The following is a 16,330-nucleotide window of genomic DNA, read 5'->3' as shown; positions in this document are numbered from 1 at the left end:
TAACTGCTAATAACAATTAACATAGTTGTGAAATAAGTCATACCATACTTAATCTACAAGTAAGACAGTCTGGGACTAACCCACAGCACTGGATTAGTGAGTTGACACAAGGTTTGCTCACCTTGGTCCTTTTGGAAGGTTTTAGTGTCTACTTGACTGACCACAGATAAAGGGAGCATTGCATATATTAAATTAATGATCCTAAATTTTGACTGTGGATATTCATTATGCAAATATTGAGCACAGAAGTACAGTATTTGGTTGTTTACTATGTTTAACTAGGAAACATACAGTACGTTAATTAGGGAATAAATACAGTACAGTACTGTACATGTATACAATAGTAGTACAGTATAACTATGAAAACTCAGCACTGTTGGGACCAAAAGAATGATTTTTTTTTTCTCAGCAAGGTCATTCTACCCTTAAGCACCTCCTCCTTGACACCACAAACCATTTCTATATTAAAGTTCCCAAGGTAAATAATGATTCAGCCTGGTGGTGGACAACTTTAAGTGGAACTCCATTACAAACTCACATACAGTATTTTTTATTACTGAGAAGAAACAAATCACCTTGCCAGCAGCACAAAGTAAAAAGAACAAAACTGTACAAAAATAAATGATAAAACAAGCATTTTAAAAGTGCCACAGCCCTGTAGACAAGGCAAGTGTAACCATATAATACAACAGATAAACCTGACCAGCCAAAGCAAACCTACCGGGTAATTTATCCTAATGATCATATAATACAGTATTAGTTTAGTTACAGTTTTGGTTAGTTTGTGTTGTATGTTGTCAATAATAGTTATTACAGGACCATGGCACTTCACATGCCTATTTCACCTTATTCTTTTAGCTTAAACACTTTCTACATTATTATAACAAGATAGTTATATATTTAAATTAAAACCAGAGCTATATGTGAATTTATAAACAATGTTGAATGTTTATCTCCGTGAAACAAATAGCACTTTCTTTTATAACTAAAACTTCCCTTACAAACTGAGTTGAGAATGTATTTAGGTTAATGGTAAATACTCCATTTTAAACATATCTTGAGTTCTAAATAAAGATCCTTGATGTTTGCTAAACATTTTCCAAAGTACAAGACCACAAAATCAAAGAGTAAGCACTGTCTTATGTGAAACCTGCCAGGTACTTTTGAAGAGTGCATGATGCTTATATAGTGGGTCACTTGTGCAAGCTCAGGTTGATTTGTTTCTCTCTTTAATATTTTCAAAATGTACAAGTTTTCTTAAATTCACAGATATCTGATTTTGGAATTTCCAAATTACAAATAAATAATATTAAATCAATTAATTCAGTACAGTAATATCCTGGTTAGTGATATCTGGTAGAAGGCTTGCATCTTGGAGCTCTAAGTTTTACTGGGGGGGGGGGGAAGAGACATGAAAAGCCATAAAGTAAGTCACAAGTCTGAACACTCACAACATGCCGAGAGCAACTCTCGTTGTTTATATTCACTTTAGTGAGCACCTATGACTACAGTTGGTTAGTCAATGTGTTTTAAAATTTCATATTACGTGTAGATCTTGTTGTATGACATAAAATTGTGTGGTTAACTGAAGCACAAGTGTGCGCAGTGGCAGGTCGTAGATCAGCTGTTGAGGAGCACTTGGCAACACACCCGATGCATGGTTTTTACCACTCCACTTCTCTAATCACCCCCACCTTTCTGCTTTCTCACTCCACATTTAAAAAAATTATGTAATGTAATGTTGAAGGGATACAACATTGCTTATTTACATTTACATTCAATTTTGTGAGTAGATATCAGCTGTTCAATAGCCTCTGGCAGTGCTGCAGATGCAATGTTACCAAAAAAACTGATAGATGCATCACCACCCCCACCATCACCACTACTTCTATTATCACCACCTAAATCATAATTTCAGTGATGAATAGATGGATTAGTTTCAGCCATGGGATGATCCGTATAATATCCACGGCCTCCGCCTCCCTCCCTCCCACCCACTGCATCCCACTGACATGCTGCTTATCCCACACATTCTACCATGATTGTCATTTATGATACAATATTGTACAGTACAGGTATCCACTGTACTAACAAACTTGAACTTCTGGGAGAATCCATGGAGCAGCACTAAGGAACTGCATTTGGCATATGTGAACAGGAGGAAGCAAAGAATACTCACAACCTCCCTTACCCTGAAGCCAAAAGGTTGTGGAAGGCTTGATTGGATTCTTAATCTGGGGACATAGTCTCACCAACGACACAAGTGTTGGTTATAGACTGCAGAAGGCGGTGGAGGCAAAACCAACACTGGACCTGGAGATACTGACGTGGAAGATCAAGGGTTGGCTCATCAGCATCAACTAGTAGACTTGGGATTGGCGAGGACCTGAAGGCACCGGTCGCCAAGTGCACCCCAGCATGATGAATAGTGTGGAGTATATTAAGTCTAGCCTCAGTGGCTGACGAGTACACCTCACACCCATGACGTGTGCCCCAAGACTCTCAATAACATGAGAGCACGTTGGCAAGACGTTTAGGTAACGAATATGTGGCTGCCATATAAGCTGGTTGTCAAAGATAATGCCCAGGAAACAGGTCTCTGTGACACACCGCACACGACGACCAGAGAACTGTAGATCAAGATCTGGGTGAACACCTCAGAGGCAGCAGAAATGCATGGCAATGGTCTTCAAGGGAGAAATTCAGAAACCATGTTTGTGTGGTCCAACATGTGGGAAGCTGCATACTAAATGGCCAAGTCGTCTACATATTATGAGACTGATACACCACCTGGAACCAATGCTATTACTCCGTTTATTGCGACGGCAAATAGGGTCACAGTCGGGATATTACTGTAATTAGTTTATGCTGAAGTTTACATAGTGAATAAGTTTTTTGTTATATGAATGCTTCAAACACTATAATTTCTAATGTCTAACATACATGATCTCTTATTTTCCCTGCTATTCTGTATATAATCAATTCATTGCTTGTACGTACATCTTTCAAGCAATTTTTCAAACCCGTCCTCTCCAGATGTTACAAACTTTTCTACACTTCACTTTTTTGTCCTTGATGTGTGATGCTCCATTGTGTGAAGTAACAAGAATAAAATAAATGCATATCGAGAGCTTAACTGTGAAATATGAACATCTTAAAATAACACGTGACAGTAATTAGACAAGAGTGAATGAACAAATACCTGTAAAGGGAGAGTTTTAAGTTCTTCATAATTCCAATCACCCTGTATCATGGCAATTGATAAAATTCTCATTTATCATCTACATACACTGACATCACAAACACGATTCAATAGTTTTATGATTGGCTGTTATCTACAGGAATCAAAGTACTGTACCGGTATCTACCAATTAGAAGTCTGTTAACTGCAGCAGACTATACACTGCCTCTTGAGTTTGTTCTACTGTAGGAACTTTGAAAGGACTCTTGATAGGACTCCAAGAGGCTGAAGCTACTCCTTCAATGACTGGGTGTTGTGGCTGCTCCTGAATGTCTCCTAAAGAATCAGTTGGTTGACTAGATTGCAGAAGCTCCTGTCGTTGTTGGTGGCGCTGTACCTGCTCAGCATGATCAGTACGGATGTGTTCTAGCACTTGAATCTTTTTGCCATAAATCTGACCACACTCTTCACACTGGAAAACAGGTCTATTACCCGAATGAATTTTTGTGTGATTGGCCAGTCGTCGAAGGGCATTGAACTTGCGACCACACTGATTACACTCAAAGTCTGCCTTTGTTACTTTCTTTTCACCATGAGAGAATTTTACATGATTTTCCAATGTTTCCCGAATTTTGAATCTTCGTCTGCATTTGTGGCACTCGTATTTTTCATTGGCCCTTAAGTACCTTAAGTATGGTCCCTTATTCTTTTTCTTCTTTGGTGGTTCACTAGTATGAGGTTCAACTTGAACTGGCTCTGGTTCTTTTTTCCCTTGATTATGCTTTGTTTCCATATGGAATTTTAGTTTAAATGTTGAAAAGAAAACTTTGTAACACTGTGAACAGATTGCTATATTTGCTGCCTCTCTTTCTTCTTCTGTATGTTCTAAAACGTGACTCCGAAATTCATTAGCTGTAACACTAGAGGAGCTACAAGCTTTACAATTAAACATATCTATATCTTCATGATTTTGGTTCACACGGTGTAAGAGTAGGTGATCCCGAGTGTAAAAGTGTATATTACAAGTTTTGCAAGATAATTTCAACTCTCTAACAGATTTAATTTTGTGTGTTAATCTTACATGTTTTTTGTATGCATCCATATTAGTTAGCTTATGATCACAAAATGGACACTCAAATGGATGGTGATCACGATGCTTATTCATGTGATCAAACAGCTGATCTTTTGTGGTAAAGTCCAACTGACATATAATACACATGGGAGAACGTTGAGTGTGCATTTGCTTTCGATGAGTTTCAAGTGCTTCTTTGCTGGATAACTGAACTTGGCAATCACTACACTTCTCCTTTAGTGTACCCATATGTCCCTGCATGTGAGAAAATAGGGCTAACATTGTAGGAGCACGAAATTGGCATACATTACACCGCTTTACTAATGATCTTGCTATAATACCAGGATTTGGGGGACGTAGATCAATCATCTGTAAAAATTCTTCCTCTGAAACACCAACACTTGGTCTCGTGTCCTCCTCTTCTTCACCTTCCTCACTGGGTCTCTTTCTGCCTTTTTTCCGTTTACCTCTTACTCGGACTTCTTCATCCAAGTCGGTTTCATCTTGGGTATTAGAAAGACCAGTTGGAACTCGTGCAGATAGAACCTCTGCAACACTTTGAGTAAAGATCTGCCGTATAGCACTGCTGCTCAAGGGTGCTCCTTTATTCTTGATTGGCTGCCGAAAGAGTTGCTTGTTATACTTATCTTCAGTTAACTGAAACAAAAATGTAAAAATTTACTAAGTACAGTATAAGATATCAGGACCACTACAGTATTTGATTGCAAAGAAGTGTGTTAGTACAGAATACAGTATATACAGGTACCACTTCTCTATGTTCTATGACCAGTATAAGATGAAAATCCTCATAATTAAATACACTGTACTGTACTATTTCAATGAATTTATGAGTCATGTTACATACTCTTTAATGGAAGTTACAATTATATAATCAACTTAATTGCTAATACGTACACTAACTCACAAGCATAAATACGAGGTTCAGGATGATTTCTTTTATTGCTCCGCAGCTGAATACCAAATACCATTTGCTACCTTATGTCAGTAGGAAAGAGCTGCAAATGTATATGTGAATGCATGCAAATGTACAATATACAATGTAACCCACCTTTTCAATTGAACTGTTAATTCTGACATTAGCACCATTTTTCTGGGAAGCCTTCATCAGTTGATTCATCTTCTTGCCCAGCATGGCACAAGCACTACACAGGGCATGCACACCCAGTATGCTCTTGGAGCCTCGGGTGAAAGTGGTAGAACTTGAATTACCTCTAATGGTTATTATTCCTCGGCAGGCTTTGGAAAAGAGACTTTCAAATGGTGTTGACACAAATTGGCCCTTTTGTTTGAAATAGAGCCTTACTTGTTCATTTGTTTCTACATCTGGCTGGTAAGGAGAAGGTTTTAAACCAAGGCACAATTTTCGGTCATGAGACAAACATTTAAATAGGTGGTTGATGTCATTTGCCGTGGACAACTCCCCCGTTCTTATTAATCTACTAAATCCTCGGAGGAAATAAGTAACAGGAGAAGGATCATTCCGGTACACAGCTTTAAATGACACATCCGTCATTACTTCACCATCTACATGAAAAAAATCTGACATTCTCTTAACCTCTAACCAGCTTTCATTATTAAATTGTGTTATCAAACCTTGAACTCTGTTACATTTTGAGGCATATTCAGTAAGATATTTCCAAATTTCATTTGATGTGAGCTTTGAACTCATATCGACAGGGGCTGAATTAAGCTGAAATGGCAATATGTCTTCTCCATTAATATTATCACAGTTGTCAAAATCATCCATGTCAGTCTCAGAAGCATTATAACTAGGACTCATTTGAACAATCACACCACTTTCATAACCAAAGGTACTGATGCCACCATCCTCAGACTCACTCTTAGGTGTATCTTCTAAATGATCAGACTCGGGTTCTTCTTTTACTTTTGGTTTAAGACCTCTTTGCAAAGCCGTGTACTCCTGCAGGAACTTGGGTTGCTGTCTCCTCCTACCTCTTGTTGCCCCTCTTCCTCGTCCTCGTGGTCGCCCTCTTCTTACCTTTGGTATTTTTTCTTCCTGAGGAGTTTCTACTTTTATGCAGACAGGTGATGAAGCAGGTACAACATTCTCACTGGGAAACAACCGTACAATGGTAATAGGAATCCTTTCATTATCTTGAATTTTAAAAGTTTTCTCTCGCTGAACTCCAAGTGGTTTTGTTACCTGAGAAAGTTTTCTATATTGTTCTATAGCTTTCTTGCTAATACTAATGTTATCATCATCACCAAAACTGATCAATACCATGTCTCCTTTATTAATATCCTCACTCTCACTGACAACACCATTTCCACTTTCTTCCTCATGGTTGACTGGAGGATCACAAGATGGAATGAGTCCAGGGATTTTTGCTACTGCTTGCAAAAGCTCTTTCCCTTTGAGATCTTGTCCAGAGGCATCCTTTGACACAAATTTCACTTGCATTAATTTAGTCCTCAGCACTTCTCTCTCTTTGCCCTCCTGCACCACTTTAACTCTTTCAACAGCTGCCTTCAATGGGCCATAGTACTTTGTCTTTCTTCGGTACTCATCAACAACTGACTTTTGTAAACTAACAACACTATTGCCATCATCTAACACCAGCATTTCATTAAGTTCTTGAGGAGCCTTTGGATGTTTTTCTTCTTCACTTAGGACAATTTGTTCCCCAGATAATGCATGTTTGTAAACTGCAACTCTTCTGCTTTCTGTCATATCAAAGAGAAAAGACAATTCCTACAATCAATACAAATAATGTCAATAAAAATTTAAGTCTTGCCAATATTATATACTACAGTATTGCCTTTTAATGCATACAAGGCTCCAATAAAAGGGATTAAGTGTATAAACTTGCTGAAAAATGGAAGCTACCTCTAAATTCAATCAAGAGTCCAAGATGCATCAATTAAAAAAGCTTACATTCTTTATACCATATCACATAATTTGTGGCACAGCAAGTAGGGTGCTTAACCCAGATCACTGATGTGGCTGGTGGGCAAATTAGCATAAACTATTGTAGAATTATGTCCCACCAACCATGCTTGACCATGTGTCTGATAGGTTGGGAGTCAAGAACACTACCAACTGAGTCACAGAGTCATGCAATAGAGCTCAAAATTCTTGAAGGATTGTACTGTATGCTTGTTTGCCTACAAGTAACTGAGGTTGAGATTACCAGCAAAAGTAATACAGGTAATTTTTGGGGATTAATAGTTATAATGTACTGAACTAAGCTTACCAGTGTTATGGGCATGAGAGCTTCCTGTATGGTTTATGGTGACTTCTAGTGTGGGCAGCTTAGCCAGGTCAGGAGTGCTGCTCACCAGTATACTCTCCTCAGTTATGGCATTCACCTCAGTGTGGTCACCTATCAAAGTCAATAAAAGTTGTTTGTTTAGTAACATCTTAATTTTGCAACAGTTTAAAGATTTGTAACACTGCAGCTACAGGAATTAAAATGGACAATTGAAAACAATCTAAATATTTGTAAATAAATATGCTCAGCTTCTACATGCGTGATTCACTCACGATCAGTTTGAATTTCTTTTTTAACCCCTTCACTGCTGGACGCCACTTATAATATTTTATTTGGGTATCGCCAGACGATTTTATTCAGCAGAGAGAGATGCCTCATACCCAAGGAACATACCAGTAAGCTTGAAACTACAAAAGCTACAATAGTGAGTTGTATTCTTCCAATAGGAAACTTTCACCTTGAGATTGAAGAAGATCTGTCAATAAAGTATAAAGCTAATAGGCATTGTCTATACGCATGCCTAACTGAATACACCTGCATTGTCTATATGCATGCTGAACTGTATACAGTACTTGTATTGTCTATATGCATGCTGAGCTGTATACCTGCATATTCTATATACTGTACTGTGAATACCGAACAAATTGTAAACTTGTATGATGATTTAACTGAATAAATATTACCATTATTATTATTACTCTTATGAAGATATGGTTGTTAGTACTAAGATTAATGAAGGTACTGTATTATACGATTCTAGGATTTCAGTGAGGTTGGTTTGTTTTGTCTGTTACCATAATATTTATAGGAGAGAGAGAGCCTCACCAGGTGTAATAACATCAGTAGGGGGTGGTAGTAAAATTTCCCCCACAGCCTCTGTCTTGATGGGAGTCTCTTCAAAGCTGTCTTTCTCATACTTCATCACTGTAAGACATGAACATGAATTGTACAAGAAGATAATTAATTTCTATTTAACTTTTTTTTCTTCACTAATATTACAGAACAGGCCTGCTACTGCAAAATATGATAAACCTGAAGAGCAACACAAATTTCTCCTTAATTCACAAAGGTATGTCATTCTGGCAAATGCCAGACAATTTTATTCAGCTGAAAGAACCCCATACCCTCTAAAGGGTCATTTTTTCCTTCATGCTGCTGCTATTATGTTCCCTTCTGCAACATGCCCTAAACTATTTCTCTTCATACATCACCTCAGCATCACACACCAATATATTAAAGATTAGAAATACAGTATTCAGCAAGGTACTAAGCAAATGGAGTATTGGAATAAAAAAGAAAACACATTAACACTAAAACAGAAATTAATGTAAAAGGGATCATTCCCCCACTCATTGCATGTACAGTACTGTTGTCTATAATATAATGAACAGCCATAGTGATACTACAAAGCAGAGGCACATCCCATTATTATATCAAACCACACTCACACATGACAAGTCTTTACAGCATTCAAAGATCTGTATACGGGTACCTGTATACCCCAAAAACCGACGATTACATATAGGGGAAATACCTCGCTAGTTTTGTTGATAACCCCGAGATCCGATGATTGGGAGAGGCGTGGCAGAGCTGTTTTGAATTTGGCAGGCAGTGGCATAGTGCAAATTCGTGCCATGAGAGGGCTCTGCACACTGCCTCTAACTCATTCCTACTGCTCAGCACTTGTTTACACTTACCATGTTTTTCCGACCTCGTGTTTTTTTGTTATTTCCAACTTCATGTAGTATTATACAATCATGCTTAAACACATTGATGTGATGTGTAATAAGAGTGGTGATGGGCCAGCTAAGAGCAGTCTGATTAACACAGCTTTCCAAAATCCCCCCAAATAAAAGTTTCTGCTAACTTCCTGTTCCTGTCAATAAATGATTCTTTTATCTTTTTCTCAGTTACTTCTAATAAAAGACTGAGTTACAGTACTGTATATTCCTCTCAACAGTCTGAAGCAGTCACTCCTGATGATTGTCACCCATGAAATGAATTGTCTAATGGCAGAGTGACCTGCAATTAAGATGGTAAATAGTAACCTTGCCATGATGTGTTTGTTGATTGTGTAGGCACAGTTTATAAAAAGCCTACTGCCTACAGAGGGCAACCTTTGTACAGTCTCGTTCAAGATTCTTCAAACACTGCTGAAGGCAACTCAAGGCCGTTTGTGTACTATAATACGTAAACAAACGGCCTTGAATTGCCAGCTGTCTTCAGCAGTGTTCGAAGAATCTTGAACGAGACTGTACTTCACCTACTGTACTCCAGTTAAAGCCAATGGGTGTAGCAAGGAAGGTTGGACAAACAAAATTAGCCCTAGCTGACATATGTGAGTGTGATTAAAGCTCTAGAATTTCCAGCAAGGAATTCTGTAAGCACAGTAGCTGCTTGGCTTAGAGCATTTACTAGAAATTTTAATCTGACTTTCTACTGGAACCCATTGTTCCATAAAAAAAAAAAAAATTGTATAAATTAGTGGCTGGTAATCAACTGAATTGTTCTGTCAAGAGTCAACTGTGTGGGTTTCACGAGACTTAGTAACAACTGACTTGTTCATGACTCACCAACAAGTGACTCTCCATCTAGAGTATGAACTGCAGATACAGGTAACCTCTCACCGTCAAATACTGAAAATATAATGTATGTAAGAAAAAGCACCAAACATTTAACCATAAATGAATACAAAAACAAATTAAACCAAAATTGTTCATCTGATATAATACAGTACATAAAGCACAGTGTTTGTTTGTGTGGATGTTCACTCTGCATGGCTCAGTAATATCTCTGTTAGCCATAATCCCTCTTAACCAGAACTCTGCGATGGCTGCAAATTAGAATTTCTTGGAAAATCTTCCCCAAAGCCGGAATTTTCTGGAAAATTCCGGCTTTGGGAACAATTTTCCGAGGGGCACAGTTTCTGGAAAATTCTGAGAAAATTTACCCAGTAACCGGAAAATTCTAGGGATGGGGGAGTTTTTCCAGTTTTGAGGGATGTAAAAGATATACAGGATTCGGGGAAATGTGCAAGGATGGATTGGAGACTTTCTCCATGACCTCAAACAGTGTGTGGTGATTAATGACATGAAATCATCATGTGTACCCGTCACAAGTGGGGTACCACAGGGCAGTGTATTGGGCCCGCTGTTGTTTGTTTGCTTCATAAATGACATGCCTGACGTACATTCCTCCATACAAATGTTTGCAGATGATGCCAAGTTATTTTGAGAAATTAAGAACCAAGTAGACTGTGAAGTGCTCCAGAAGGATCTCTGTGAGCTTCAAGGATGGTCAAAGAAAAAGCTGCTAAGATTCAATGTCAAGAAGTGTAAGAGGCTGCACCAGGGATGTACCAACGGTAAGGAGGCGTATCATATGTCCCAATGGGACAAAGAAACTGCACTAAGTGAGACTGCATGTGAAAAGGACCTAGGTGTGTACAGTAGGCTCACACCAATAACGTTTAATAGGTGCCTGAAAAACACCGTTATTAGCGAAAACGTTATTTGTGTGACATTAAAATACATGTACATGTAAAAAGGGTTTATTGGTGCCGCCGCCACAAGAATTTCACCCATTTTTTCCCTTGAAGCCCTCCTAACACTTTTTGTTAGCTGAAATAAAAAGAATTGCTATTCAATCATCAAAATAAAGAGGTTGAGTAATATAACACTTAGCTTGGGGGAGTTTTTGAGGTGCTTGGTGCGATGATTGTTCCGTATCTGAGGGCCGCTAACACTTGCACTGTCTTTCATTCTACAGGCTAACCATTTCACAAGAAAATGCTCTGTTATCACTAACAACCTGTTTCTATTACCTTTATCATTCATAGCTCGCCTCGCATTTCCAACAGTACCGAAATATTTTTAGCCAGCGCACTACTCTTCTTGGTCTCCTCTAAGTTCCTCTTAATATTTTGCACTGTAGACTCAGGACAGTTCAATTTCCTCACTTTAAAAGTTCCCAGTCATTCAGGTGGCAAATCACTCCCTCCAACACCTCCCCTAGCCCCTATAGGCAAAAATGCGGAAGCTATTATTGATCACCGACCCAAACAACCACTGGTTATAGAGGTGAAAATCTCACACGTGGGCACAGCGCTGTATTCCACTGAGCGTGTGCGAGAGCGAGGCGGAGCGGACAACTACGTCATCAACATGGCGGCAAACAAACGCTATCATTGATGCGCTCGGAAGCTTCCCGCGAAATTTCCATTATTCAAGAGAATCCAGACGTTATTATTGAAAATGGGTGTCTATTGTAACTTACCGTTATTGTCGAAAACGTTATTGTGGAAGTCGTTATTGGCGAGAGCCTACTGTATGTTGATAATGAGCTGAGGTTCTCAGGCCATTGCAAGAAGAAAGTGAATCAGGCAACTAAATTATTAGGTCGTATAAGAAGGTCGTTCAGATATCTAGACGATCCATCTCTCGTAATGATCTTCAGGAGTGAGGTGCTTCCCCGTATGGAGTACTGTCACCCTGTCTGGTCCCCGAGATATGCTAGAGACTGTCAGTTGATTGTAAATGTCCAAAGGAGGGCCACCAGACTTGTGCCTGCACTTCAGCACCTCAGCTACCCTGAGAGATTAGAGCGGCTGAAATTGCCTAGCTTATACTACAGATGGGCAAGGGGAGACCTAATTGAGGTATATAAGCATCTCAAGGGGCACTACTCAGTCGAGTGTCCTTACTTGGAGTCGGTTGACGCTCGCCCCACAAGGGGTCACAGCTCAAGATTGAAGAAGCCGCAAGTCCAGAAAACTGTGAGGGGTAACTTTTTTGGAGTGAGAGTTGTGAACTCTTGGAACAATCTGACAGAGAATGTTGTGACAGCACTGAGTGTGACCTTTTTCAAGACCAGACTTGACAAGCACTGGAGCAGGTTCTGATACATTCAGGTGCCAGTGCATGCCCAGTACTTGCCAACAGCGCCTAACAGACACATGACCGATCACCCAAGTGGCTAATGAGCCGATCAGTGGTGAAGAGAATTAAGGTAAAATTCTAAAAAAATTCCCTGATATTGTTTCTTTATTCTACGAGTGAGTCAGGAAGCCTTTAGGTAAATATTTTGAAGTTGCCACGCAAAGAAAATACTATGGAATATTTTTATTTTTATTTATTTATTTTTACGGGGAATAACCCACCCGGGCACAGGTCATCGACCCACAATGGGGGGCAAAAAATAAGAGTTAAAAGATATTAAAAATAGAAAAGAAAAAGGGTATGCTAATCTACACCACAAAGGTACTGGAAAACCAGCTTTTTAAAGTGAGACAGATTGTATGAGTGTGGAAACATAGAAGAAGGCAGAGAATTCCTCAGTTTGGCTGTGTGAGGAAAGAAGGATGTACTATAATGGGTTATTCTAATGTGACCGACATCCACAGAGAAACGGTGGGCACCTCGGGCAAGACGTGTGTTACGAGCTCATGGTCTTACCGGCGGTGCACAGGATGCCAAATCCACCGAACACTGCCCGTTAAAGTACCTGTAAAAGAGAGAGAGTGAAGCAACATTGCGGGGAAGAGAAAGGGAAGAAAGATTTTCAACTAAAGGAGGAGAGTTGATAAGACAAAATGCTTTTGATTCCACCCTATCTAACAGTTGGACAGAAGAAGAGCCACCCCAGATATGAGAGCAGTTAGGACGAATGAATCCCTTATATACTTGAAGCAACTGCTCAGGAGTGAAGTAGCTATGGCATCTGTACAGCATTCCCAGCTTTTGGGAGGCAGCTTTAGCAATGTTGAGGATGTGTGGCTTCCATGACATATTAGAGGAAATGGTGAGGCCTAGTATATCTATTTTAGAATTTGGCAGAATGATATTTCATCATGTTTTAAAAAAATTTACCTTCATTTACATTGGAAATGACCAGTTATAGAGCTTTCTGTCTGTTACTGCAATACCAAGTATGCCAATCATCACGATACTGACAATCTGAATCACACCTCAGACAATTGACTATAGAACGGAGAACACTGTGACCTGTTAAAATGTCAACAGCTGCAGCTTCATTCCCAACACTCGCTGAATTATGCGCCAATCCACCAAGGAGCAACCTTCACAGACAGATGCTGCCTTGCAACTACCCAATTCAAATTCCAGAGCTTGTGCATGCTCACGAGTATCACGTGACATCCAAACTTACGCTGATTGGCTCACGAATATCATGTGACATCCAAAATTCTGCTGATTTGCTCACGAGAATCACATGACATCCAGACTTCTGCTGATTGGCTGAGTAATAAGTAAACAAAGGATAATCCAGCTAATTTGTATTGTGTTAAAGTGAAACAGAAAAGTCACATTAACTCAAAACTATATAATTATAACGGAAACACTATAGAGAATTCTTTTTCTCTATCTTCCTATATAACAAACAATATAAAGTTCCATGCAAGGCAACTTCAAAAGGTAATCCTGGAGGAGATGGCTAACACCAGAGGGTGTTGTTCAATTTCGTAAATTCTTTTCACAGATGTTCTTATCATTATACCAAGTTGTAAGTATTTTAAAAGAGGCAACATTTACTATTACCTAATAGAACCTGGCCTAACCAACCAAAGAAACCTACCTAACTTTACCTAACTTCCTAGCCAGGGGGCTCCTCGCATTGGACCCCCACCATATTAAATAGAAAGTACGTACTTATTTTGATATCTGGTACCAATGAAAGCAACTCTGTTGAAGCGTCATGGTGATTTTTTCTCTTTTTTTGTGGACATGAAAGTATGCTTGGACCGAGATGGTCGGTTGTAAACAAACTAAGCAGATGACAACATGCGCTGACTAAGCTGATTTTTCGGAGGAGAGTTTATGGTAAATAATTAATTTATTTACGGAAAAAGCAAGTAGAAACATAATATTAGTGTCATGCTCAGTTTATCACCGTGTTTTGCTCTGCAATTTCCCTCATCCATCATGCCTTGCCCACAATAGATAATTTATTGTTGTAGAAAGAGAAAAAATAATAAAAAAAGAACTACTTTTAATTTATTTAAAAACTTGTTGCCTCTTTTAAAATGCTTACTATAATAAGAAAATGCGAAAAAAAAGAAGGAAATAGAACAACTTCTGGTGGTAGCCATTTCAGTTCTGTATTACCCTTCAAAATATTACCAGCCTTTATGCTGCATCTAAAGTTTAGTAAATTCAGATTAGTGTTTTTCCTTACAGTAAAATTTTACTGTGAATCATCCCTGTATTTAGATATCCAACCTAACCTAACCTAATGTAATGTAACCTAACCTAATGTAATGTAACCTAACCTAATGTAATGTAACCTAACCTAATGTAATGTAACCTAACCTAATGTAATGTAACCTAACCTAATGTAATGTAATGTAACCTAACCTAACCTAACCTAACCTAACCTAACCTTGCCACAGAACCCAAGAACTATATCTGAAGTGAGGGAACTTCGCACTCCCCAGACCTCCCCTTTCTGGTGGGGGTTAAAATCCTAAAATAATGAATTCCTTGCTCTTCCACCAGATTTGAAACCTGTACAATATACAGTAACTAACGTCTTGGTGAAAATATAAAAGAAAACAAGCTATTATTTAAGTGGCAACCTAAGAATACCCCATTACCAATTCAACTACTTTCAATTTACAATGATTCAGTAATTCGTAAGTAAATGTAAATAAAAAAAGAATGCAGCTGTAACATGTACAGTAATATGTCAGTTCAATATTAACAGGGCCGGATTAAGCTTAATAGGGGCCTGAGGCACAGATCAACTTGGGGCCCCCTCCCCTCAAGGTATATATAAATAACAAGAACAAAATATACCCAAATTTATCAATGATTTCATCAATATTAAGCTTCTGCAAAATAACACATTTAATGTTCATACGAGACAGAAAATTGAGACTTTGCTAGGTTGAACGAAGTTCATGTTTTATACGCTTCAACTTCAAGAATGTTTGGATTTGGGGCCGAGGCCAGTGCCTCATGGTTAATCCGGCACTGAATATTAAAGAATCCAAAACAAGTGTCCACTCACCATTTCCCTCATCGAAATGGACAAAGTCTTCCTCGGCCATGATAGTGTGTTCCATGCACATTAAATTGTTAGAATTTACTTATTTTAGTATATAAATGTCAATCATAATGCGATTTGATTACTGGGAACACTGTTCTGTAACTTGTTTACTGCTACAGCACTGCTCTCAGGCGCCCATCACAACATTAGTTCGAACTTGATTTCGAATCATTGATTTGAACTTATTTTCGAAGCCTCCGAGTCACTCATGTGAAGTAGTACACATAAATTTATATTATTTAGTCAACGTCTTATCACAAGTAATATAGTGAAAAGTCAATATAAAATGTATTTAACAAATTAGTGGAAAGGGGTGAAAATGTGGTTTAAGAGTTAATGTTGTAATTGTAAAGACGAAAATAATGGTTGTTTCCTAATTGGAAATATACTAAAATTTTGGGTAAGCAACAGGGTTCTTAAACAAACGAAAATTTTTGTGTATTTGGGAAGTAATATTTGCTGTGATGGCAAAGAAATCAAAACGAGACTAGGGCAAGCAAAAACAACACAATAATCTAAAAAGACGTAATGAAAAGGGACATTAATTTTAATTTGAGGAAAAGGCTGCTGAAAGGCTTTATATGGCAAGAACTATTATATGGATCAGATGCGTGGACACTCAGCAGACACCAGAAAGTTGTTTTTTTTGGGGGGGGGGGATTAGCCCACCCGGGCACAGGTCACTGACCCACATCGGGGCCTGGGGGACGAAAATGTAATAATAATAATAATAATAATAATAATAATAATAATTAAGAA

General features: G+C 38.5%; 1 protein-coding gene across 1 annotated transcript; it reads right to left on the bottom strand.

Annotated features, from left to right (window-relative positions):
* Nucleotides 1–1,999: 1,999 nt before the first annotated feature.
* LOC121874536 lies at nucleotides 2,000–15,715 on the bottom strand. Its single transcript, XM_042378703.1, has 6 exons — nucleotides 15,533–15,715; nucleotides 10,081–10,143; nucleotides 8,333–8,431; nucleotides 7,490–7,618; nucleotides 5,323–6,959; nucleotides 2,000–4,910 (listed from the first exon to the last, which is right to left on the bottom strand). Exons 1-6 carry the CDS (start codon nucleotides 15,591–15,593, stop codon nucleotides 3,372–3,374), a joined length of 3,528 nt encoding a protein of 1,175 aa, XP_042234637.1. The 5' UTR covers nucleotides 15,594–15,715; the 3' UTR covers nucleotides 2,000–3,371.
* Between the last annotated feature and the right edge of the window lie 615 nt (nucleotides 15,716–16,330).

Source organism: Homarus americanus, unplaced genomic scaffold (assembly GCF_018991925.1).
Source record: "Homarus americanus isolate GMGI-L3 unplaced genomic scaffold, GMGI_Hamer_2.0 scaffold34360, whole genome shotgun sequence".
NCBI classification, from domain to species: Eukaryota; Metazoa; Arthropoda; class Malacostraca; order Decapoda; family Nephropidae; genus Homarus; species Homarus americanus.
This window is presented reverse-complemented; position numbering and strand designations above follow the sequence as displayed.